The sequence below is a fragment of the Haplochromis burtoni genome, unplaced genomic scaffold (genome assembly GCF_018398535.1).
Source record: "Haplochromis burtoni strain Fernald_Lab_line unplaced genomic scaffold, NCSU_Asbu1 Contig_49, whole genome shotgun sequence".
In the NCBI taxonomy this organism is placed as follows: Eukaryota; Metazoa; Chordata; class Actinopteri; order Cichliformes; family Cichlidae; genus Haplochromis; species Haplochromis burtoni.
The window spans coordinates 2704585-2731005 of record NW_024582410.1 but is presented as its reverse complement, the minus strand read 5'-3'; the positions used below and the strand labels follow the sequence as shown (position 1 = coordinate 2731005).

Genomic DNA, 26421 nt, shown 5'->3' with positions numbered 1-26421 from the left:
TTTATTTTATAATTTTACATTTACAATTTTTTTCCCCGGGGACCCTGTGACACCCCATTGAAGAGCCATAGGCTGGATCTCTTAAGATCTCACTGTTGGTGTTTGTAAGGCCATGTTACTCCTAAATTTCTATCTTGTTCAAAGATAAGATATAAAACTTCTAAGCTAATCGACCTGTGTGTACTCCTTTTCAATAAAGAATCTATAAGAGAATCGATAAAGAATCGAATCGTTAAACAGAATCGAAAATGGAATTGGAATCGTGAAAATCTTATCAATACCCATCCCTAGTTGTTATGTCTAAGTCTAATTTAGTGATTAAGTGATTAATAAAAGAGGATAACAACAGGTCATTAAAAGAAGGTGGGGCTTTAGTAGCTGTCATGGAGTGCTGCTGCCATTTTTCATATACAGTCTATGGTTTTGTTGTAGAATTGAAAGGCCCGAGTCTTGTTAGGCAAACACGATTTAAAGGTCAGTTTTTAATTCTGTGCTTTTTATTTGTTTCAAAAATTGATTCACATTCATTTTCTAATAACTTTTAGCTCTAGTCCTAGCTTCAAAAACACCCAATACAATCTGAAGAAAGACAATTACATGTCATATAATGTGTTATGATCAGAGACAAAGGTTTTGATGCTTCTTTACTGACATGATCATCTCTGTGAGGTTTTCTCTTGTGATTTGTGTTTTTGAGCAGTACTTTACATATTGGACTTCTGATACAGTAGGTGTTTCTTGTTCTTTGTGGTAGGGTGGATATGTAATGCACGTATTAGAGTATTAAGCGCCAACAGTTCCTCATTATTTCTCTAAATGGTATAGTGCAGGGAATGAGGTGAGACATTAGTGTTGATTAACAGTAACAAACACTCCCGATCAAGCTTGGCTTATATTCAGCGCCAAGCACAGCAAAATGTGTGATTACTCAGAGGTCTGAGACTCAGCTTCACTGTGTGTTTATTCAAAGGGACGCTGCAAAGAGGAGTGACCCGGGCGTCAATCTCTGGCAGAGAATATGAATTAGTGCACAAAGCGTCCTGATTAAGTTTCGATCCACTGGCAGACTGAGATGGAACTACCGCCACCTGCATGAGCTCTGAGTCGCTGTTCTAAAAGAGCATGCCTAATACGCCATGTAATGAAATACTGAATAAGGCTCCCAGATGGCCAGTTGGGGTTAGTGGGTTTTTAAAGGGACACTTCAGCTTTAAATTGGTCATTCAAACACGGCTTTCTTTAAAGGAAAATTAGCAGACCTTCGTGTTATTCATCACTGACCAGCAAGTACTGTTTTTTCTTGCTGTGACTGATTTGCCAATAATAATCATATTAGTGACACCATTTAAACAACAGCTCAGCAGTTTTCGAAACAAGCTTAATAGCTTTCATGGAATGAAATATGAAGATTGAATACAAGAAAAAAAATAATGTCATGAACATTTATAACATGTATTTGTCTTTTAATTCACTTTACCATCTCCAGCTGTTCAGAGGCCAGAATTTGAAATATATTTTTATACGTTTTTTTTTTTCAGTTTAACACAAGCACATAAGTGACTGTTTTTTCCCCTATTTGTTCAGTTCTATGCTCAAGTCAAATATAGAAAGGTTAAAAAAACTGCACTTAATTTGCAAACAAGCTAGAGTTTGATGTCAAATGGGCTCACGGACTATAAGGAGAGCATGTGTACATCTCAAATGGTGTCTGCACAGCTAATTGCGTGTGGGCTAAGGACGCTGCGAAATAACGCGAGTCAATAACTAACCTTCTGTTTTTGTTACAAGATAGTCCAATTAAAGCACTGCTTGTAATTCCCACGCAATCTCTGAGACAATTAAAATCTTTCGATTATTTACTTAGAAAGTCCCTGGGTCAGGTTGGCGTCAAAGCCAACGCTTTGCCTCTGCAGACTTCTATATGTCTGTGTAATTTAAGAATTGTGCTTGAGAACTTGATTAGCAAATTAAACTGTACTGGTGGAAACAGAACGTGTCTAATTAAGAGTCTTCCCAGTTCTGAGTGTCTTCATTTCAAATCAGATGCAATACAGCCAGAGGCCTAAAGAGCTGTCAGTGATGACAGGCTTCTTTAAACAGATCATTGGTTTAGCATTTAGCTCTTAGGTAGCTGGACTTTAACTGTTTTTCTACGATCGAATTAAGTCTTTTAAGTGTGTTTAATTCTCGTATTGCTTTTACTGCTCAATAAATTTAATCAATGACAATTTTTGCATTTGACCAATTATTTAATAATCAACCTGGTTCTTGTTGATGAGATGAGAAATGTAAATTTAGCCAACATACTGGCATGAGCAGCACTAAATAAGGCCATGTTTGGATGGGGTTGATTGGGATCAGCAGTGTTTAAATTAAATCTGAGGCACGCTGTACCAAACCTGTGATTTTTGAAATGTGGCAGCCTTAATCAATTTGACTTAATTACTGTATTGCCTGAAGAGATAATCTTGTTTGTTGCTATCCCTTTCTGGCACAGGTTATGTATCCTTTATCACCCCATAATGTCCTGGAAAAGCATCTGTGCTTCCTTTTCTTCTCGAATCACAGCTACAGCATCTATTTTTCTATTGCTCTAATTATTGCAGCATACTTGGTTAAATGTAAATAATGATGCTGATGAATGCTAATCATTGTGATATATGCTACAAACAGCACCAAGATCCATGCTACGGGCAAGAACAAAGTGCAGACAATCACATCCGTAGAGCAATTGGCTTGTCAAATTGCAAAACCCAGCTGATTTTAAGTGAAGCGCCTCTCATTATTCTGTTATGATGAAAAGCCTCTAAACTGATCATTTGGTAAATGAGCTCCCACTTAACAATGGCTTATATGCAACCAAATGTTTGCTGCTGGTTTTTATAGTTCAGTTTTACCCAATGATATAGCACTCTGCCCCGTAGAAAACATGATTTCAGAGTTTTACGAATGTTTTGCAAACAGATGAAAAATGTACCTGGATTTGTTCAAATGGGACTTCAAAGCTAAAGGACTCGTTATAGTAAGGGTTGAGGGTGTTCTTCTTGATTGTCGTCTTCTTCTTCTTCAGCCTCTTACCATTTTGCATCAGGTGGATTTTCACATATGGGTCTAAAAAAAGGAAAAAGTTATGTTACAAATTGTTCTCAAGATTAGAATCCAGTCATGATCGCTTCAGTCAAAGAACATTGTTATTTCTTCTGCAGCAATTTATATTTGGCAATGCGACTCAGTTCTGGGACTTCCCCATCCTTCCATGTGCACAAAAAGTCCAAGTTTTAGAGAACAACATAGAAGGGAGAAGGCAACAATGCCAACAGACTTGACATTGATTAAATCTGAAACAGAAGTGGGTTGCAAAGCAGCTTGCAGTGGCTACATGGATTCTTGCTTTATAGCCACCTGTTCGCTCCATGGGCCAGATTCACAAATGCATTGTACCAGTAGAAACTGGGTTTTAGCGTAAAAAAAAAAGTGCTCTCAGTGGCAAGACTACATTGAGAGATGGGAACTCAGGTGGTGGGAACTAAATCACGTGCACAAACTGATTTACTGATGTTCGAAATGCACATTTTAAAGCCAATTTCATCAATATTTAACACTGAAAAATGTCCTATGTTTTGTGCTTAAATTGTGAAATAAACTAATTGCTTCGGTCTTTATAAAGCAGCACAGCTTTTGAGTTTGGGTCCAGTGAGCTGGACTGGATTTCGCAAACTTAGAGAACTCTTACATAATGTTTAGCCCATTCTATCTTCTTGTTACATCTGATTTTATTCATGATTTCCAGGTCCAAATGCTCCTTCGGTTCACAAGAATGAACACATGCTGAGGCACCACTGACAGTGAAAAGGAATCCAAATTTATCTCAGCTTCAATAAAACAATCAGTGTAGCTATTCTCCCAGCTGTTAACAATCTCAGCAAACTTTAGCAAAGTTGGAGATCATCAAAGGTTTGATTGTTTATATCTAACTATGCATGCTGTTCTGACTTATTTATAGAAAAAAAACCACATACAGCATTGTATAACTTTGGAATCATAAACAGGAAACTAAAAAATAAACAATGACATTTAGAGCACTGATAAAGTTGAGCTAGTTGGCCCATAATGATCTGCTATCTTGTAGCTAGCTAATGAGCTATGGTAAATCTAATGTAGACATGTTGGCATGAGAAAATTCTTAATAAATGGTCTTATTGGCAGCTATGAAACATTTTTTTATTGTAGACTTAATGTCCACACTGAATCTTTGTCAGACCGAGAGTGATTCTTTTGTAAAGCTTTAATCTTTGTGACATCCAGGACACCATGAGCCTATAGGCTGTTCGCGTACACTATAGCCGGAGGCCTTAAAAACAACAAAAAAGTTAAAAGACAGCAAAATGCCCTGCAGAGCTCAGGGTGATCATTGTTTGTGTGCTTGTTATTATGAGACATCCCTTTAAAATAAATCTAGTCTTTTGATCCATTCAGAATACAAAAATACTGATATAGTTCACCATCAGAGTCCAGTGTGTTTATATCACTCAGTTAACCTTCCCCTTTCAAGAGCCCCATTGTCATCTGTCCAAATGCCACCTCAAGTGGCACCCAAATGGTCTGCTTTGCCCGTCCTCATCTGGCAATCAGGTGGAGTGTGTGTCTGAAAATATCAAACCACCCACCGCTTCCATTTATGATGTGATGCCACTCGTCCTAATTTGTTTATGTTCTCCACATTAAGACCAAACTGGAAAAGAGGAGAGTTTGTATCTTTCTTTGGGCATATGCTGCAACTGACACGATGGCAGGAAGCCTTTTGAATAGTCAGATAAGTATCAGAGTTTTTTGGTTTAACTGACTGATTAAAAGGACAGAATGAGGCTCCTGAATTCAACATTTAAGAGCTTCATGAGCCCAAACTACGAGCAGCCAAAGACTGCAATCACCTCCATTGTAATTTTTAGCAGACCTCCCTCTCCCCAGCCACCTCCTCCAGATTGTCCGGGGGAACACCAAGGCGTTCCCAGGCCAGCCGAGAAATATAATCTCTCCAGCGTGTCCTGGGTCTGCCCCGGGGCCTCCTCCCGGTGGGACATGCCTGGAACACCTCACCCAGGAGGCGCCCAGGGGGCATCCTTGTCAGATGCCCGAACCACCTCAACTGGCTCCTTTCGATGTGGAGGAGCAGCGGCTTTACTCTGAGCCCCTCCCGAATGGCATTTCCGCCGCTTGTATCTGCGATCTCGTTCTTTCGGTCACTACCCAAAGCTCGTGACCATAGGTGAGGGTAGGGACGTAGATCGACCGGTAAATTGAGAGCTTTGCTTTTACACTCAGCTCTCTCTTCACCACAACAGAGCGGTACAGCGTCCGCATCGCTGTGGCCGCTGCACCAATCCGTCTGGCGATCTCCTGCTCCCTTCTCCTAGTCACTCGCGAACAAAACCCTGAGTAGGGATGGGTATCGAAAACCGGTTCTTGTTGAGAACCGGTTCCCACTGTTTCAATTCCTTGGAATCGTTTGCCATTTTTGCAAACGATTCCCTTATCGATTCCAGTCGCCCCGAATGACGTCACCACGTTGCGGAGCGTCATTTACCTGGCAGGAAACACGGCGCCTAAGCGGCTCAAACGCTCAAAAGTTTGATTATACTTTATGAGAACCGATGACAACAGGGCAACTTGCAAAGTAGATATTTCATTTAAGGGAGGAAACACTACGAATATGCAAAAGCATTTGCTCACAAAACACGCGATGACACGCGTTTTTAATTCCGCTCCGGACTCGTGACTCTCAACCCAGCAGCAGCGCTAACGTTTGCACGTCCTCTCCCGTTAATGCGGCAGGTAAATAATCAACTAACAGTGCATATTATGTTAGCGCAATCTGCCTTATTACAAGACCTGCCATTACTGTACATGTAGGTGACCATGATGAGAGAGACAGACAGAGTCTGGCTGGCGCTCGCTGGCAGTTCTCGCTGCAGTCTACCGGTAGCGTCTCCTTTCAGGCCAGGATAGACGAATGTCACCGAGCAGTGTCTAAGTTTGTGGTCAAAGGCTTGCACCCATTTGCCACAGCAGATGCCCCGATTTTTGGTAAGTGAATGTGTTTAATTGTAGGCAGGGACATTACTGGATATTCTTGTGTAATTGCCACAGAACAATTTATGTTATACTTTGTTATTGCTACAGAAGAATGTTGCAGCTTTAAGGCAGGGATGACTCCTGGAGTTGCTTTCTCACTGCATATGCTTTATTTCACAATCAGATCGATTCGATAACAAAAACATACAGCAGCTCCTCTCCTACTCCTAGCCCTTCGCTGCGGTGGAAAAAAGAACGACTTCAATCCCCTTCAAGGAACATACGTACAAAATAGTTTTCCTGATACACCAATGGGGCGTTCAATGCCATCTTGTAAATATGAGTACTCTGGCAGAGTAACAGTTCAAATGAAAAATACACCAGAACAAACAAGCAAACAAAAAAAGAAGTGTGGGGTACCTTTGAACCAATGAACAAAGTATAACAATTTATACTTTTTAACATAACCCGACCCCGTCAATATGTGATATGTCTCACAAGAATATTTATTTTATTATTTTACATTTACAATTTTTTTTCCTGGGGACCCTGTGACACCCCATTGAAGAGCCGTAGGCTGGATCTCTCAAGATCTCACTGTTGGGTTTGTAAGGCCATGTTACTCCTAAATTTCTATCTTGTTCAAAGAGAAGATATAAAACAAAGCTCTGAGCTAATCGACCTTAGTGTTCTCCTTTTTAAAAAAAAAAAAAGAATCGATAAGAGAATCGATAAAGAATCGAATCGTTAAACAGAATCGAAAATGGAATCGGAATCGTTAAAATCTTATCAATACCCATCCCTAACCCTGAGATACTTAAACTCCTCCACTTGGGGCAGGAACTCGTCCCTGGGCACTCCACCCTTGTCCGGCTGAAGACCATGGCCTCAGATTTGGAGGTGCTGATCCTCATTCCCACCGCTCCACGAATAGGTTTTAAGAAAGCCTTAAAACAAGCTCATGACACCAATAAAAAGTTGCTGGCATCTTCTGTAATGGGAAATTTGACACCCAGTTGTTTCCAAGGAACCTGTGAGGTGATTTTTTGTTGTTGTTGTTAAGAAGGCAGACTTAGCGCTATGGGAATAAAAAAAAAAAAAGCTGGTATAAACTTTTTCAAAAGCAGTCGCTGCAAGCAAACATTTGGGTTTATTCTTTTTTGAAGGAATAAACTCTGAAAGTACTCCGACTTTCATCTCCAAAGCCTCTTTTTTTTCCTTTTTCTTTTACAGCCTTTTGAAACTGATAAGTTTTGCTGAGGGGTGTCTACTAAACGCTGGTGAAGAAACTCACTGAAATCTTCTGCTTTTCTTCATGACCTTTGTAAATGCTCTCAGTCTCATGTTTCAAATCTTATTGAATACAACTTGAAGTTAAATATACATTTTATTGTTCTTCAGACTGGGTCTACTTTGTAAACTGACCCGTTTGATATCCTCTAAGAGCGCTGTGTCAATCAGTTGCTCATTGGAGGCTGTACAACACCAACGTCAATGAGTAGTGGGTGATGTCCAGAAAAGCATCTAATTACATCTGTAGTTCTTATCATTAAATTGATGTGTTGCTTACACACACTGTGAGACAATTTTTCTGTTGGGTATCCTGAAAACAACCTGCTAGGAGCACTTTGGCAATGCAGCATTAATTAACATGGAAATGTCAGGTAAACCTTTCACAGTTTGTGTTAATCACAAATTCACTCCTGAAGTTACACGATTATGCCACTAAACTCACCTAAATTAATATCTTGAGCTGTATCGCCTAGAATGCCAAGTTGCTGTTAGTGCAGAAAATGGGGGAGGGGTCACATGAGGTACTGAAATCAAAGATTTTTATATATCTTCCTTTATAGAGATAGTTTTTATCATTTTCCTTAAGAAATCAATAACTTTTCCTTTATTTTCATTTGTATTTTAACTGAATGGACTTCATGCTTTAGGATTTTAGTGAAATTCTCATGAGGTTTTAAACATTTATGCAAAACTTCAACAAATCTCAAACTTTTTCTTGCAGCTACAGATGAATTACAGTGAAAAGGTTAGATTTGTGTGTTAATAAACTTACTGCTACTGTTCGCGGCAGGAAAAATGTAGAGCAGATTGTTGAAAATTGTGGTTACACATGGGAAGGCGGCTTAATGACGTTAAATGTTCTCCGATCTCGGCGCACGAGGAGGGAAAAAAAAGACCACTTAGAGTCATTTATCACTTAAGACAACAGGCTCCTTGAAAAACACATGAAAAACAAATAAGCACGATAATCTCCGAGATGCAAATGAGGCAGGCTTTTGCCTGAGGATAACAACATCATCCTCCAGCTACTGAACCCTAGAGCTGTGCATTGGCATGAATAAGTAGTAAGAGCCTGAACTGGAGCCTATAATTAGTTGTTGAAACACCACTTGATCTGATAATCTGGATTCATCTCTGGGTCCCATATGCACAAAGTCTTTATAATGCTTTAGGATTTCTCATGAGTGAGCAGCTCTGAAAAAAGCAAAATTAAAAGAAAAAAAAAAGTTCAAACTTTATGATTTTTCACAGTAGCACAAACTGAACAAGCTTAGCTCTCTTAATCTTTTATCCAATTTAGGGGAATGAGGATCTGACTGTCCATGGCAGCTGACATGAATATAGAGAGAAAACAGCGCAAACAGAGTGAGAGGGAGAAAAGCAGCAGAATAAATAGATGGCAGAGACATGAGTGAAATGGTAACAGGCTTCTAATGGAGTGGGTGTCCATTATTACTCCCCTGCTGAGAAGAGCTGGAGTGCCGGGATGAGAAAAACAGCGAGGGAGGGCTGTGCGCAGGAAATAAATACTGCTTCCAACGTATCTCATAAAGAGGATACACAGCCTCCGTATATCTCAAACAGCAGTATATGTCCCTTTGAATATTCTTATGAATGAAATCAGAGCTTCACTAACAGAACTAACACAACAAAGCTTCAAGTTGCTACAAGTAACTTGGAAGGAATGGCCATTTTGATCCCTTTAGATTTTCTGTGGAAGTTCCTTTTTCTCCCTTTTCTTCCCCCACCTCAGCTTCAGTACACAGACTCCTCTGTTATTAAGTTCACAGGTCCAAAGAAGGTCAAAGATAAAAGCTTAGTAATGGCATAGACAGTGTAGAATGAATATAAGTGAGATGTCAGATTCCAGAGTTCAAAATCCATCTCTAGCTGACTTTTCGATCTTTACAGCTCACTCATAATAACCTTCTAAAATGGGTCTTATATATATGGACTTGATTGCTATATACACTGTGCTTACTTACCCGAGCCAAAAGCCACTTTCTTCCAAAGCTGATCATCGTTCTTATATTGCAGGAAACAGAAAGTCTTGGTAGAATAAGTGTTATAAGCACAAACAAAAACCTTTTGTTTTTGTCAGAGAAAGATTGACGATGCTATTTCATATAATGACAGCTCCATTTGATCACTGTGACATTAACTACTGTTTTATGCCTAGAGTTCTTCTTATGTAGCACAACCTGCTTTATGGCTCATACTATTCTAATTACATCCATAATTTACAACGTGAACACCATGTTGCATTTACTAAGACCTGAAACTGACAACTCAGACGACATATTCATTGAGAAAGAGTTCACTAAAGTCATAAACCAAGTGAGAAGTAGAGTCATTTTAAGATAGACTTCTGTGTAACTGGACATCCTTTTGCAACCAGGGGAGTTGCCCCCTGCTGGCCATGAAAAAAAAGCACTGTGCAGTGCAAATGTCTTGAGCCACCCCTAATTTTTTCATGAATAAAATGGAAAGTGTGTGCAGCATCTGCAAACGTGCATGGAAGCACAGAATGTAAGACAAAAACAGAGCTTAGTTTTCATCTCCTAAAAGTCAGTTTTTAGTATCACCACCTTGTAATGTCTGTAAGTACTCTTCAGGCTATAGTTCTCTCGGCTTCTTGAAGGACATTTCAAAGCTATTTTTTGCTGTGTTTTGTCCCAGAGCTTCCACCATGAATTACAGAGACTCACTCCACAAGACCTGCTGCCACTGATTTTCAATCCACTATTTGTGCATACCTCAAATGTTCCTTCCTATTTTCTTTTCTCAAGAATAGCTTCTTGACTGGTGTATCGTTCAGATCCTGTGTTAGATGTTGTCTGGATTTCTTAAGAATATGACTTACAGAGACTGGTCATCTGCTGTATGGAGTTTTTGAACCTGTCACTTCTTCTTTTGTCCTCCACTTGTCCAGTTTTCTCAAATGTTTTTAAGGACACTTGGCACATTAGTGCCGAGATATGCCAAGTTCAAAGCTAATGCCTCTAAAGTCATTCCACACAGCAGGGATGAGGTAATCTTAAATAAGACATTTATATCCTGTAACCTCATGTAATATTGCATGTAGCAATTTAATGTAATACTGGTACCAACTGCGGGTTGTAAGCAGTTAAACATGCTAATACTTGCAACTTATGATAAAACAGACCAAAACACTCCATGATCCATTTCTCAAACTTCAAGTGAAGACAATGGTTTTTAATTCTTTGTATATTTAATGTTAAATATACAAAGAATATATCCCTAGACTTTCACTATATACGGGAGGGGATTAGCGAACAGTCAATAATACTATCTAATATTGCATACAGCTGTGTATATTAAAATAATGGTACTACAGTGGCTGCGTGTAACTCTTATATTGGTAACTGTGGCTGAAAAGACACCACACAACAGCTGAATGGGATTATGCAAGATAACCCTTTCTCAAAAAAGAAAACACCTGTGGTGCCTCTGCAATCTAGGTGCACTTATCTCTCCAGCCAGCAGATGAGAGTTTGGCATTATTGAGTTTTGGGACGCTCGCTGTACCTTCTATCAAGCCCATTTTACCACCTCCTCCTGGACGGATGTAATCTCTCCCATTTTATGGATGAATGACAGTGCTTGTGATGCAAGAGCGGTTACTCACATGTGTGTACAGCACAGCGGCTCGTCTTTGCTACCCTTAGGGGTTACTCATTGGAGTCCTGGATCTTGGCCACAGTTTTATGAGGCGATGCGCTATCAGCCGTCCGTACATTTCCCACAGGAGGCAAGATGCAGGTTTATGGATAGGCAGGGAGCTCTGAGTCACATCAGCTTTGGAGTTAAGTAGAGCTACTAAAGAGGTCTTATTTTAAAAGTGGTTACTTACACATAGGATTTCAAGCTGTGAATAATTACCATCTGTGACTCATTTTGAATATTCTAGTCATCAAACCTGAAGCTACAGTGCAGAGATATAAAACGCACAATTCGCTCGGATGTTTCCTTTATCTTTGGGTTTGGCTGCTAAGGGTTCTGGCAGAGTTGTGCCAAATGAACACCAATACAAGCAGGGTTAAATATAGCCTGGCTGTCATCTTAGCTTTCCTCCCATCATTTTGGATTTTCCATGGTGGGTGCACCCAGGGGTGACTGTCGGTTTAGTTTTACACACTCAGCTCAGCGGTGAATCACACACGTTTCACGCATACACAAGTGTTTACAGTGAAACTGCTCTCTGGGGCGCAGGCCCACGTAAAACCACCTCCATGAAATCTGATGGAAGTCTTTTTACGATGTTATTTTGTATTCTACTCTCTACGGAGGCTCAAAAGTGCCAAAAAAATATATAATAACTGTAATTGAATGCATTAGAATTACAATAAAAAGGTAGGCTTTAATTATAGCATAAAATGTAACAAATGATTATTTACCTGCTGTTTCATTTGTTGACCTTTGGATTTATTATTTTTATTTATTTACTTCACATTTCATTTTCTATTTAATTCTGTTTATTAATTTACTTATTTTTAGTTTTATGGTGCTGTGGAAAAACTGCAGTAGACATTTATTGTGTAGGACCAGTCTCCATCAAAGACCCACGCTACTTCTATAATGTTAAAGTGTAAGCTTTGGTGAAGCCAATCCATAACTGTTCTAGTTCTTGTATAATTTGGCATGCCTTGGCCTTTTCTCCCTGCTTCCCTTCCTTAAGAATGGCTTCTTGACAGCCACCCTTCCACTGAGACCGTTTCTGATGAGGCTTCAGTGAACAGTAGATGGATCAACTGAAGGGATCCTGTGTCAGGTCATTGCTGGATTTTTTTCTGTCTTAAGGAGATGATTTTCAGGTACTGCTCATCTGGTGTAGACAGTTATTTTGGATTGCCATTTCTTCTGTTGTCCTCTACTTTCCCATTTTCTTTAAGGACAAACTGCAGATATGCCAAGTTTTCATCTTTTTATGGCTGAATGATTCATAGGTCAATTTTAAGTGACTGAAAATGGTCAGGTACACACACTGGACTGACAATGAGCAAAAAAGCAGCCAGCGCCCCCCAAAAAACTTCAGAAAGCCTGCAGATCTGTTGCTTAAGACTACTTTGAAAATTTACACGAAACTCTGACTTACTGGATAAAAAATATAAAGAAAAGAGGAGGAAGTTCAAGACTTTTTTCCTTTTCATTATCCCAATCTTTACTTTTCCGCATAACCTTTTTTTTGTATTTTTAAATATTATTTATCCACTTAATGCAAATGAGGGGGTCGTCATTCAAAGTGTATAACTGGTCTACTTTGGGGCTGTTGTAAGACCGAAGCTGCTCAGCAGTCAGGAAATGGTTTTTTAAGTAACAAAACACAGATAAAAGTGAATTAGATATTAGACCTGCATTTATATTAAGCCTTTTTAATGCCTTTAATGCCATATCACTGTCCGATTTACTTCTTACTTTTCCTTTTTTTATTTTGGAAATGGCAAAATTCATAATGTAAAAGCTTGGAAATACACTGTAACTTTTCTAGTTATTATTTCTTACATCTATAGACGCAAAACATAATAAATTCTGCCTTCTCTAATCCCTTTCAAATTGCCTTCTTCTCTCAGGCCTCGTACATCATCCTAATGATCCCTCATGCCCACTACCTTGCTGAGATGACGGGAACCTTAGTCTGACCAGCCAGAGGAGCAAAACAAATAAACCTCTCCAACCCGAGAGGCTTGATAGTGCGCTGGAGCACCAGGTTGGGGCAGTGCGGCTTCATTACCGCTGACATGGTGCCTGTGTGCTTTGATAACCTCCCCCACTGCTGGCCATTACCTGGTTATATGCCACCTCACAGCCGCCTGGGATGTCTTTGAAGATACAAAGAGAGAGGACGAAACATTTTAACTGCCACTACTTCTATAAGCCCGCCGGTACTTATACTGAGTTGCTTCCAAACACTTAGCCTTTGTGTTCCCCACCTCCGAGTCTGACTCACCTTTCATTTCCCTTGGAGACACTACAGTAACGTGAAAAGCTGTATTTTAAGATTTAAACAGAGTAATTTTCACAAAATAAAATGATGTGTGCAGGAGGTCAAAAGAGATGTTGGTGATTCAGTTAGAAGCTTTCAAAACTTTAAAATGCATCACAAGTTCCAGAGTTTTTTAAATCCTGACTGCCTGCAACTAAACGTAACGGATCTATTGTAACTATACATTGTGGGGTCGGCTAAAGTGGAAAGAGGAGTAACCTGTCTGTGACGAGGATTATTTTGAGACGACAGCTAAAGAACATGGTGCCTCGCTGCATGTTAAGCAGGAGCAATTCTGAGAGGCGCCAGAAGTCGAGTGTACTTTTAAAACTATTACTTCAAAAGTTTGTTTTTCTAAGAAATGCAGCACGGCGGTAGGTTTGGGGCATGCTTCATGAGGAGCAAATCAAAAGAATTATTTCTGATTATACATTGGTTAATGATAATTCCCACATCTTCCTCTGTGAGCCATAATTAGGCATGGTAAACAGGATGACAATAGAAAAGAAGGCTGATCCCAGGCCATCAATTACTTGTCCTCCTCCTTAAGTTCTGGCTGAGCCACTCTGTGGATGGAGGCTAATTATTGTTATTAGAGACCTGCCTATTATTTCATCCATCTGCTGCACATTTAAGTCCATTCTGGGAGCAGAAAAGTAGACACTACTAACAAAAAACAAAGCCCAAACTGCAATTTAGAGTATATTCTGGTTGTATGTAATTACAAACATGCACTGTGCCATTACAGTATGCTAATAATTCACCCTGAAACCCACAGATGAGTGCACACAGATGAAACATGCTCCAATTAAACATGACATATGGTATATGGTGTCAAACTGTCTGGCTTTCCTGGCATTTCCCTTCACTGTAAGAGGAAACCTGGCCTTCAAATTGGAAAGATTTCACACCATTCTAATACTGGCTGGTCTGTGTGGCTGATGGCTCAAAATGCTGACAATCCCACGATGCAAATGGGCACAGGTGAGTGCTAATGCCAATATCAGAAAATTGCAGCGGGGGTGTTTTGTTTTTTGTTTTTTACCAGCCAAATGGCTCCTCGCACTGGTCTGACAGATGAAAGGGAGCTCGGAGCCATTAATGTGCACACTCTTACTGTACCGCAGGATGTTTGGGGTTATATGGATAGACTGGATAGACAAACAGAAAGCAAGTGGACCCGGGTGTTGGTGATGGCTGCTGAAAGAGTCGGAGCAGCTATTTAAAAATGTAAAAAGAAGCCACTGAAGAAAGTCAGAGGAAAAGCAGGAGGGAAAGATTCAGCTTATTGTGCGATTCCCTATTTTATGGTGTCTGTATGACGACTGATATGATCAAAAAAATAGATAGCACAAGGTCCAGAATAATGAAACTGTGTTTGTTTACTCCATCGGGGAATGGATCCATGAAAACCTTCCGTCATTATTAAAATGCTCCTTATATTGGTGGATATTAGTTAAGTTATCATGTATGTCATAAAAACACTAGGTTGCATAACACAAATGGGTCTGATAATGTCAGACTGCACTATATCAGTTATAAATAGCTTAAATTATAGTCTGATGACTGTAGATGGTGAAGCTGGTGATGCTGTGGGAATGTGCTGAATTCTGATGAAGCCTATCTTTGCTCAACAAAGCTCTAAATGGGACTTTGATATTGTTCTATCTACATCAACCATCAATCTTTTTAAATTATTCATGCTTTTACTGAGCTTTGATCATATTACAGAAGAGTACAGAACACACTGCATTTCATAGTTTCTCTGTTTCGAGCATGTTTTCCTCACAAATGTCAACTTTTATCTGTAACTGATCGCACAGTGAAAAAAGCCATCTCAGGTTGGAAGTACAGTCAGGTACACAAGTATTTGGACACCATTCTTTTTCTGTTCACTGCCAAAGTTGATATTAAATCAAACAATTGTGATGTGATTGTGGTGCAGACTTTAGGCTTTAATTCAAGGGGGTCAATAAAACTATAGCACTTAAACCAAATAAAACCATATTTATGCAGAGTCCCCTATTTCATTCAAGTCTGTAGTTCATAGAAAAAAGACCAGTAATGCCAGTGAGTGTGTGTTGAATCCCGGTTACTGTAATAATAATTAATTAACAGTAGTTTCAGTTTTACGTTTAGTTGAGAAGTGTACCCTGATCATAAAATGTTACAAATAATACTTAACTGCACCCCGAAAAATAAGAACTTGCTAATAACATTTTTAAAAGGAATCCCAAAATTGCAAAGCCTCTCATTTTATTTATTCATTGTTGCACACTGATACCCATACATCAGTGAAAGTACACTGCTGCAAGTGGTTTAGTCACTATCTATGTTTATCCATCACACAATGCAGGTTTTAGTCAAGACATCTTCTTTCTAAAACACTCAATCAAACCCAGTGAGAGTCATGAAGAATTATCTTTGGAATAACATGGAGTTCTGATGGTCTTAGTAAAAAGTAGACCTCTCCCATCCCAACAATGGACTCTTCTCACTGTTGAGGTCTGGGAAGCGCTTCCGCTCCCTTAAGGCCAAAACAGAGAGAATGAGGAGGAGCTTCTTCCCCCAGGCTATTCGGGGCCTGAACCAGGTGTAGGACTGGACTCTCCCACACACGTCACTATAAGACTGGACTCTCACACACGTCACCACACGCACCACCACACATTTCCTATAATCCTATAATTCCTATAATTTATAATCCTTATCTTTATAATCTCTTCTGCTAATTGCACATTCTTTACTGTAAATTCCTAAGTTAATTTGTAAGTTTTGTAGTAAACTGTAAATTGTAAATATTGTAAAACTTTCTTCTGTCATTTAATGGTCGGGCATTGTACAGCTACAAGCATTTCACCCCCATGTCATACTGTGTATGGTTGTGTGTGTGTGACAAATAAAATTTGAATTTGAATTTGAAAAGTAGCCAAAGACTAAATCAACATCCACACAGGATTCGCAGCAACCTGGCAGCCAGAAACCACACAGAGTCAATGACATTCAACAACTTCAAGTGATGACAGGCGAAATAACCACTGGTGACACAAAGTGGACGGGAGTTGAACTTTTCAAAGCTCAGAGACAAGCAATTGAAGAGTCTCCAGATAAAAGGGAAGAATATCATCGACTGACGTAAGACTGGATAGTAAACACATTTGAGGATTACTCGAGCAACAGACAATCTGCTATGGACCAACCGTCAGCTGCAAAGTGATGTGTAACTAGCAAATTGATTCCAGTGTGGATGTTTCTAAACTTCCACCCATTATGTGAACCACAGTTATTCTGGAAGCCTAAACTTACAGAAGAACTGTGGTAAGTTCTTCTAGATCGTTCAGCAATCATTCAAACTTCCTGCCAGCTACCTTGAAAAACTGGTATTATTTTAAAGGCAAAGGATGGTCACATTTATGGCATGTTACATCAAGTTAACTGATTAATAAAACCTGTCCATGACTTTATTGTGCAGCTCTTCTCATGCACTTTAAAGTCTTATCTTTACCATTTGCAGCATGGCATGTCTGGTTTCAGAGCTGAAATGTGAAAGCAGATGCCTCTGCTATGCAACTCTGCCCACATTGCTAAATTGCCCCCAAAGGAAATATATAGTTTTACAAAATGAGATTGTGTTGTTCCACTTCATAGTGAGAAAGACATTAAAACTTTAATATTGGTCTTTATGTCCAAAAGCACAGTGGATTTCAGTGTCATGGGACTCTATTAAAGTTCAGTCATGTTTTTTTAGTCCCTAGATGAAACATCTGTCCTCTCTGGCTGAAAGAGACACAAAACAAGTCTGTCTGTTTTTGTGCCGTTTGTTTATGTTCCAGTCAGCTGTGGGTGGAGGACTTCCATCCCTCTCATTCAGTTACCATGACATCAGATCCTCTATTCAGACTTGACTGTATTGTGATAAATGTCAACTATTGATCTTAATCCTGTAGAGTTGGAGCTATACCACAGCAGGACAATTCTTTCATTCTTTCAAGCTATCGAATTTTTTTCATACATACTCTTTTATTCCATGCATTCATTAAGAGGGAAGGCACTGTCTTTATGAGCGTGTTACACTCATTACTGTATTACTGTATGTGTTCTTCATTGTGTGCTAGACAACTTTTTTTTTTAACTTAAACATATTTTGCGAACCTACAGTTGCAGGGTTACACTTGAATATTGGTAATATATTAATAAAAACATTCAAAACCAAAGGAGCAAGTGTGCAAATCAAGTCATGCCTTTTACTACGTAGTACACAGAGCTGCAGCATGTCAAATACAATGTGTCAGATCAAAGTGCATCTCTGAGTCATAGCGATCAATTTTACAAGAATGGCAATCATTTTTCATGGCAAATGTCTGAAGAGATTGTAGCATAACTTGAAAACTGAGACCATCCATGACTCCCTCAGTTGCCTCTAACAGCATGATGAATAACACTGACAATATGTGAAACACTTGGACTGAATTTTGAGAGATAATCCATAAAATGTTAGAGGAACTGTTAATATTGCAGAACATTAGCATTACAAGGACATTAAAGTCATGGAGCGATTGTTTAATTTATGGCATCAAATCCAACCCTCTTCGGGCTAATTTAGAAACTAAATTGGTCATTTTCATAAGAGTTTATCAGCTAATGTTAGCATTGCCAGAATAAGTGCTTCTGGACGCAAGTCTCACACACTGGATCGAATCTGGATCGTTCTTTAAAGATCCCGTCTAAATGATGGAGCCACAACTTTAATATCGGTGATCCCTGGGTCATTTAAAGCTACTACAGTAGACTCACAAGCCAAATCAAATATAAAACACTCAAAATAAGATTTTACTAAAATGTTATTCTCCTACGGCACGCTAGCACAGTTTCACAACATGATTAGCTAATCAGCTGCAGCTGCTTACTCTTTAGGGGTGAGATAACAGCCATTTTTAGCATTTTTCTTTGGATTTCTCTACTGAATCATGTCAGTGCATGTCTTTTCCTTATAAGCTATCCCTCATTACAGTTAGCTGGCTAATCATATCTTGTTTGCTAATGTTATCACTAGCAAAATCAATCTCAGTAGAAATGCTAGCTGGCTGATGTAATCCATGATACTGAGTTGCGCATAAAGTCAGACAGGACTGATTTAACCATCAGTAAATCATATAATGGCACAATGCAAAGACGTGTAATGAATATTTGATTTCTATTTTTATAGCTAACGCATGACAATAGCTATACGATTAGCTACACATGCTTCTAGCATTGATATCTTTGTGGGATCCAAGTCAAATCTGTTGTCATTGCACTGTGAGTTATGTGAGCTATAGAAAGATGACAGCATCATCATGGGTGCCATTAACTGCGTTTCTTTTGTTACAATATAAGCAGTTTCTCAGGGATATTTAGAGACATTCAAAAGATCTTTTTCACAATCAGGTATCTGTCTGGGTGCTGAAAAGAGGAAGAAAAGCTTGCGATGTTGTAGGAGAGGTGAAGTGAGTGCTGCAGTTTGTGTGTCATTACAGACAAAGGCCCTGTCAGAGGAAAAACCAGTTGGCATATGTGCACACCCTTTCAATTCTCCTCACCTGACAAGCCTCCAACATCCATTTTCTTGAGGTTTTTGGCCTCAAGGATGACCACGGTCAGCTTGCCAGCAGTGGGGACATATCGCAGAGAGAAGCAGATATCACCCAGTTTTTCTTGCTGTTGGAAAAACAGAGACATTGCAGAGGTGAGAAAAACAGCTACTTGATGCAAATTTACTCCATCACATGTTCACACCATATGAGGATACATCAGAGAGAAAGTTGCTCATAAACATGTTTACTTGATTCTGCTCTCCACGAGCAGAAAGGGAAGCTTTTAACATGCAAAGCTGCAAGTAGCAGGGTGTCTGTGCTAAAAGTCTAATGGTATTAAAGGTTAATGTACAGGATGCTGACACACTGAGTCATAAAGCTGGTTATAGTAATTACAGTCTAAATCATGATGGAGAAAGATATTTGCTTTAAGTGCACAGATTGGAAGCATTGTAGACTAAATCTAGGAGGGCTGGCACAGAAGACTCTGTGATCAGTGTGAAACTGATCCATTATCAGAAATCCTAACACAGAGCAGTGTCCGTCTGCATCAGTGTAATTAGAGTTTCTGATCTGAAAAACATAAGGTGGAGAATATTAGTAGTGCTAAATCTACAAGCTGGCACAATCTACTGAAAAATTACTGCTAATGAAGCAGGGCACATTTTAAGCATTCATATTTACAGGATACAACTGTGCAGAACATATGGAGATCACAATAAAACCCCCCAAAATTAACAAAATGTGGAGATACTAGTTTTTCAGACAAATTTGCCTTAATAAGTGGAGCATTTTCCAGTGTATTGTACTCCACTGATCAAGACAAGCTGTTAACAATGTAATCATTATGTGAGCCAGCTGTCTGCTGCCCTGATAAATAATTTCAAAATACAGGAAAGAAAAATTAGGACAAAAACACTCTTCGATTACAGTGTAATTTGTCTAAACAGAGAAACTCAGCTGTCGCAGTGTTATACTTGAACTTGATTTCTTTAATGAAAGTCAAAATAGTTGGAATAAAAAAAAACAAGAAAGTGTGAAAAGAAGAGGAGGATGCATTTAAGTTACAAAGCACACAAATTAAATCGAAAATTGTTTTTTTTGCTAGGTGGCAAACAGAAATGCAGCATGTCAAATGTAATGTTTCAGATCAAAGTGTATCTCTGAGTCACAGCTTCAGAGTCAAAGCAACCAATTGTACAACAAGCGTCCTGAAGGTTTTCAATCGTCTGCCATGGATTTGATTCCTTGTTTGCAGGAAAAGCCCTGCACTGCACTTCACTGCTTCAAGCAAAGCACCATTACGACACAGGCTCATTATCTGAGACTGAAAAGAGATCGGTTCATATTCTCTCCATATCCTTTATCAACACCTGAAGCAGACACAGCCAATAACTCCCGCTTAGGTCGCACCTGTTTTACATCTGGTCATTTCGAAAAGAGGTTATAAATCAAAGGCAATCCAGATCCGAATATTGACTCTTCATCTTCCATCAACTTCCAATCAAGGTCTTTTTCCTCATGTAGAATAGGAGTGCTGAAAATGGCTGCAGTGTGTTTTATATTGTAATGGACCCTCCCCTGCATTTCATTTGTCATCTGCTCCCCTGACTTGTAGCTGCTTTAAAAACCACAGACTAAATAGTCTTACTTTGATGATGGGAGTCGCATTTTAATGAACGCAAATGCATTCTCCTCTTGAGGCTAGTAAAAGAAGCAGTGACAGTTAATTATGCCTGTCAAGAGCAGTGACCGAGCTCTTTAATATTTTCTTTGAACTGTAAAAGGTCAGCCGCTGCTTCTTAAATGGAAAGGGCATTTTAGGGACTCCGATACTTCATACTTGACCTTAAAAATAAAGAGGATTGTGCTACTTGTGTATAGGTGAAGAAGAAGATTTTTACCTGAAAGCAGCTTTCTTTTCTCTCTTTTTTGAATATGCTTTCAGTGCCTTCTTTGCATTACAGATACTTAAATGAGACTTATTATATTTTCCCCTTTTTTGTCACCAATCACTTCGCTAGGTACACCTCTTCAACAGTTCATTCACAGAACTATCTAATCAGTAGGGATGCAACGATACTCGTATCGATATTGAACCGTTCGATATAGTGCTTTCGGATCGGTACGCATATGTATCGAACAATACAAAATTTTTAAATTTATTTTATCAACTTTTCTTCTAACGATGCTGTCTGTGTTGAGAGCTCAGTGGATCTGCGTTCGACTACTCCGCCTAGGCTACACTGTCGAGCGCAGATTCCCTGAGCGCAGCACAAGCTAGCAAGACAGAAGCTAAGCTCATTGCAACATGACAAATTGAACCTCCCCCACCCTCATTCAGATCTGGCCTTTGGAACTATTTTGGTCTTCATGTGTGTCAAGTATGACCCTGAAGGTAAGCGCGTCATGGACAAAAGTAAAACAGTATGTCGGATGTGCCACGCAATGCTCAATTATATTGGTGGGAACTAGTGTGTTAGCGCAGTTAGCTCGTTAACGTGTTGACGCCGTCCAGCCCCACGCACGGGGCGATCCGCGGTAGCTCGTTAACGGAGATTTGCCGTGTTGTGGCGTTAACGTCATTTCAGATTAACGCTGACAGCACTAGTGGGAACACAACGAATATGACTGCACATTTACGCCGACATCATCCTCGTGCAAAGACAAGTGCAGGCAGACAAAAACAACAAGCACGCATGCTACAAACTTTACCCGAGTCATTTAGACAGCCGTTAGCACATGATTCTCCTTATGGGGACCTGATATGTTTAATATGCTGCTGAGAATATAGCCCAGAAGAAGCGGATAGTATAGCTTTTATTTTGGAAAGAGCCATTTCTCTGTAATAAACTCTCTTTTCCACAGATGAGTGATTTCTCGATCAGATAGATTTATTTTTTTATTACTTTGTTGTTTCAGCAACATTAAATTTAAAAACTGTACTTTTGAGTTAAAATATATATTTATAATTTTAATAAATGACTAATTAAAAAAGCATGAACATTTTTTTGTATCGAAAAAATATCGAACCGTGACCTCAAAGTATCGAACCGAACCGTGAATTTTGTGTATCGTTGCACCCCTACTAATCAGCCTTAGGCCTACATTTAGGCATGTAGATGTAGTCAAAATAACCTGCTTAAGTTCACTCTGAGCATCAGAATGAGGAAGAAAGGTGATTTAAGTGACTTTGAACATGGTTGTTGGTACCATATAGACTAGTCTGAGTATTTCAGAAACTTCGGATCTACTGGGAACTCCAGCTTACAGAGAATGGTCAGAAAAACATCCACGAGCGGTAGTTCTCTGGGACAAAATGTAGAAGAGAATGCCTAGATTGCTTCAAACTGAAGGGAACAGTAAGTGAAATTAACTACTTCTTACAACCAAGGTATGTAGAAGAACATCTCTGAATGCACAGGACATCTAAGCTCAAAGCAGATGGGCTACAGCAGCAGAAGAAACACACCCATCAGCTACAGGAAACTCATGCTACAATGCACACAGGCTCACCAAACTCAGAGACTAAAAGATTGGAAATACATCGCCTGGTCTGATGTGTCTCAATTTCTGATGCAACATTTTCATGTTTGGGTTAGAATGTGGGGTCAACGAAAACATGGATTCCTCTAGCCTTATATCAGTGGGTCAGGTGTAATAGTTTCTTGTCATACTTTGGACCTTTTGGTACCAACTGAGCATTGTTTGAACACCAAAACACCGAAGCCTACACAATTATTACTGCACCACCAATCCCTTTATGGCCACAGTGCACACCAAAGTGTACATATGCTTCTTGAACATGCTGGTAAGTTCGGTGTACTCAAATGGCCTTCATAGTCACCAGATCTCAAATCTGCAGCAACTGCGTGATGCGATCAAGCCAATATGGTTCAAAATGTGTGAGGAATGTTTCGAGCACCTTGTTGAATCTGTGCCATAAAGAATAAAGTCACCCGGGGTCTGTCTTACAATGATTCATTAATCAATGTTTAACTAAGAATAAGGAATACCAAGCATCACTTCAGTGTATAAGCCTGTCAGGTAAAGCTGCGCACAAGCTCACAAAAGAAAGTAACGTGATGCCCTTCAGTTTGAAAAACACCACCAACCTATTCTGCACCGTTATAATTAACCTTTAAATCAACCTGCCGTAATGCTAAAAATAAGGTTGGCAACACATGCTATATGCCATGACATTTACCATGAAAATTGAATCTCCTGGATTGGTGGCTGGGAAGTTACACGTCTGTTAATTGAAGGGGAAGTGCGGACATATGATTAAGTGACATTTCCAGAGGAGATGGATTACATCGTCGACCGCACCGCATTTGCAGTACAAGTTTGCTGAGCAAAATAAAATAATGCTTCTGATATCACTTATGCCCTTTTCATTAAAACTGCAGCTGCTAGATGTACAAATCTGTGCCTCGGCATGAGACAGGTGTCACAAAGTGATTTCAAATTGAGTTTATTTCTCATTTTATGAGGTGTAATTGCAAATTTTGGCAGACGTCTTACCTCCTCCTTCTCAGCGCTCTGCAGATCCCGCCACTCCTCTGTTATGTGGCTGAAGTCCACCTTGTTCATGGGCACCTTGATGTCGCCAATGGCATCATGCTTGGAGAAGCGGTCAAAATCGTACACCGTCATCACCAGTGTCTTCCCGCCAAGCTCTACATACGGGACCTGAAGTAGAAAGAGGCAAAGCATTTATGGCTCACCCAGGTGAGGTTGATTATATCTATTTAACAATGTAAAAAGCCCAGAACCTGACATTATTTCAGGATTATACAATTCTTAAGCTTATATTTGACTAATTTTAGCAGAAATTTATTTTTCTTTCTTTTTTTGTAGCCTACAAGTTGCTCAGACGACTCTTTTTCAAACCAATGTGACCACTAGAAGAAAAAGAAAAAAAAAAGCTTTGGCATGATCTTGTATGAAGTTTAATTTTTAGATCATTGGTATGTTGTCACAAGCTCATGTGCTCAAATCTTTTCAATTGATTTGTTCTTCCTGCAAATGGGGGGCAGTAATGGGGCAAACCCGTCTGTATAACCCCGATGTTGACAAACTCAATGCACACATGAGTAATAGGCAGTGGATGTGCTTTCATTGTGGGTAGATATATATCTAATGAAAGGAAAAAGTTACAAGAACCAAACTATAGAGGCTGCCCACTAGTGACCAGAGCATTCAGGTATGCAGTCTTTTTGAGCCTGTTTGAATTTGCAATAAAAGTTATTTAAAGGCAGGGCAGAGAACAGAGTGAATATAGTGACAAAGCAGTTTAGCATGAGCATAAGGGGATGACTGTCATGACAGTCCAATGTTAAAGTTGTTGCTTTAATTCTCTTGGCCAGCAGGGGGCGACTCTTCTGGTTTTAAAATAAAGGAATTTGTGAAGAAATTAGAACTCCTCACTTCATTTTTATTATTTATTCCATTAAACGCTTTCCTTGTAACTTTATGGCATCAGTCACTAATTTTAAGTCAAATTCAATGGAACGTGAACATTTTTTTTATTATAGCCAAATTTAGGAAAAAAAAGGCTAAAAATTGAGCTTCACATTAATTTGCTACAGTTTTCGGTATGTTGTTTCTTCATTGTGCGGCTATCAGCTGAAGTCGGCTCTTCAGTTTTACATTTTACTTAAACCAAAACTAGCATGCTAATGACATAACAGAGACACCTGTCTAACCAAGACAGCAAACACACTGCAAATATGGTCAAGCCTGGTCTAAAAGAAGAAGAGGGTGACAGTTAAAATGTTCTTCTCAATGCTTCAAAACAGTCACCAGTTTGTCTTTGTTTATATGCAATCTATGACATTTAAAAAAATCTTTGAATCTTTATTGTTAACCAAATAAAAAATGAAAAACATCTAACTATATCCTGATAAATCTCTGAATTATATGAAAAACAACTGACATATGACTGGATAGCGAGAGGAGTATCTTTTAATAAGACTGTCCTTGACCTTATCTCCCATAAACATCTCATCTTTTTGACGACATCACCACTTCTTATAATCCCATTTCCTGTTTGTTTCCCCCCACGATGCATCAGAGATTCTGATTTAAGCACTACAAAAACACACGCAAATAAATTCTGCATAGATATCACATCACATTATGCTTAACTTACACCAAACACCTGCGCTCTCCGCTCTTGGTTGAATAACAAAACTTTCCCCACTACTGAGCAGGAGCCACACATCCATTACAGCCGAGGCAAGGCCAGGGTGTGGCGGTGCATCTGCCTGTGTTAATCCCAATCACATCGAGCCTCAGTGTGTGTTTGTGTGTGTGTGAGTGTAACTGTGCGTGTGAGAGATATTCTGTCAGGAGCTTGTTAATGTGCCAGCTGGTTGCTGTCTCCACACCTTCCCAGCATTCAAGGCTGCATGCAAATTGGATTGTCAGTGGAAGCAAAAGATCTCCAGCAAAAAAAAAAAATGCGTTTGTGATGCGCAGATGTTTCTTAAAATTCAGTGGAAGCAGATTAAATGTTGCTTTTATTGTAAGGTGCACCTTGAAGGTGAACTGCTCATTGAAGACGGGGTTGAGGGTCTTCCTGTGGACCTTGGTCTCAAATTTCTTCTTCTTGTCAGGCAGCAGGTAGACCTTTACGTATGGGTCAGATGTGCCACCCATGTCCATAGCAGGCAGCTCGGCCGCCTGAATGATCCCCACCATGAGCTGAGAAGGAAAAGGGGACAAGCAGAATCGTGAGCGAAGACCTTTCAGTGCTCATAGATCCAAATCATCATTACTTCCCCTGTCTTCCCACCAACACCCTTATAAAGAAATCATATCTTGGTTAAATTGCCTGTTCATTGCTCTAAGATCTAAAGAAAATGTGATTTTCCATCCTTATCTTTTAATATCACCAGCATTCATTGCTTTATAATGGTGTCCTGAAGATGATTCAAATCTGAAGAGTTCTTAAAGGTCAGCAAGTGTCAGACTTGGAATAAGCGGACTGTTTTTCTTCACATGGCTGATAATTGATAACCACAATGGGGGGCTTGGGAGGCTGATTGACCTGCCAGTCAGAGCCTCTACTCAAAGGCCTCTCCAGAGGCCCAGCTAGTCAGTCAATCAACTTCCTATCAGGCACCCATCAAGCGGCAATCTGGAAGCCGACCAGGGCACTCAGCCATGGAGCTCTACAGCTGTCAGGAGCCGCATCGGTGTACTACGTGGTGCTACCACTGACGCAGTGGCAAATAAACAGTGACCTCCAGCCCAATCAGCATTAACCACCAGCATGATTTCGTTTTTTTGTTTTATATATAATATGCTATACGATTTCTGACAGCAGACTCAGAGCAAAAGCTGAGTTATATTTACATGTGTGGAGACATTGAGATGGACAAAAATGAAGGAATTCCTTCAAATCTAAATACATCCTGGAAAGAAGCACTTTTAAATCTTTAAATATAAACTTAAAAACTGGGTTTGTTGCTA

The 26421-nt window shown here is 39.5% G+C and overlaps 1 protein-coding gene across 5 annotated transcripts in view; it reads right to left on the bottom strand.

Annotated features, from left to right (window-relative positions):
* Positions 1 to 26421, bottom strand: part of syt1a (synaptotagmin Ia) — a 216846-nt gene that overhangs the window by 5166 nt on the left and 185259 nt on the right. For all 5 annotated transcript variants that reach the window (XM_005923509.3, XM_014333939.2, XM_014333938.2 and 2 more), the window contains 4 exons: positions 25483 to 25650; positions 23467 to 23634; positions 18949 to 19066; positions 2978 to 3111 (listed from right to left, as the gene is read on the bottom strand). In XM_005923509.3, coding sequence (XP_005923571.1) covers positions 2978 to 3111; positions 18949 to 19066; positions 23467 to 23634; positions 25483 to 25650 — 588 coding nt within the window. The remainder of the gene's footprint in view (positions 1 to 2977; positions 3112 to 18948; positions 19067 to 23466; positions 23635 to 25482; positions 25651 to 26421) is intronic.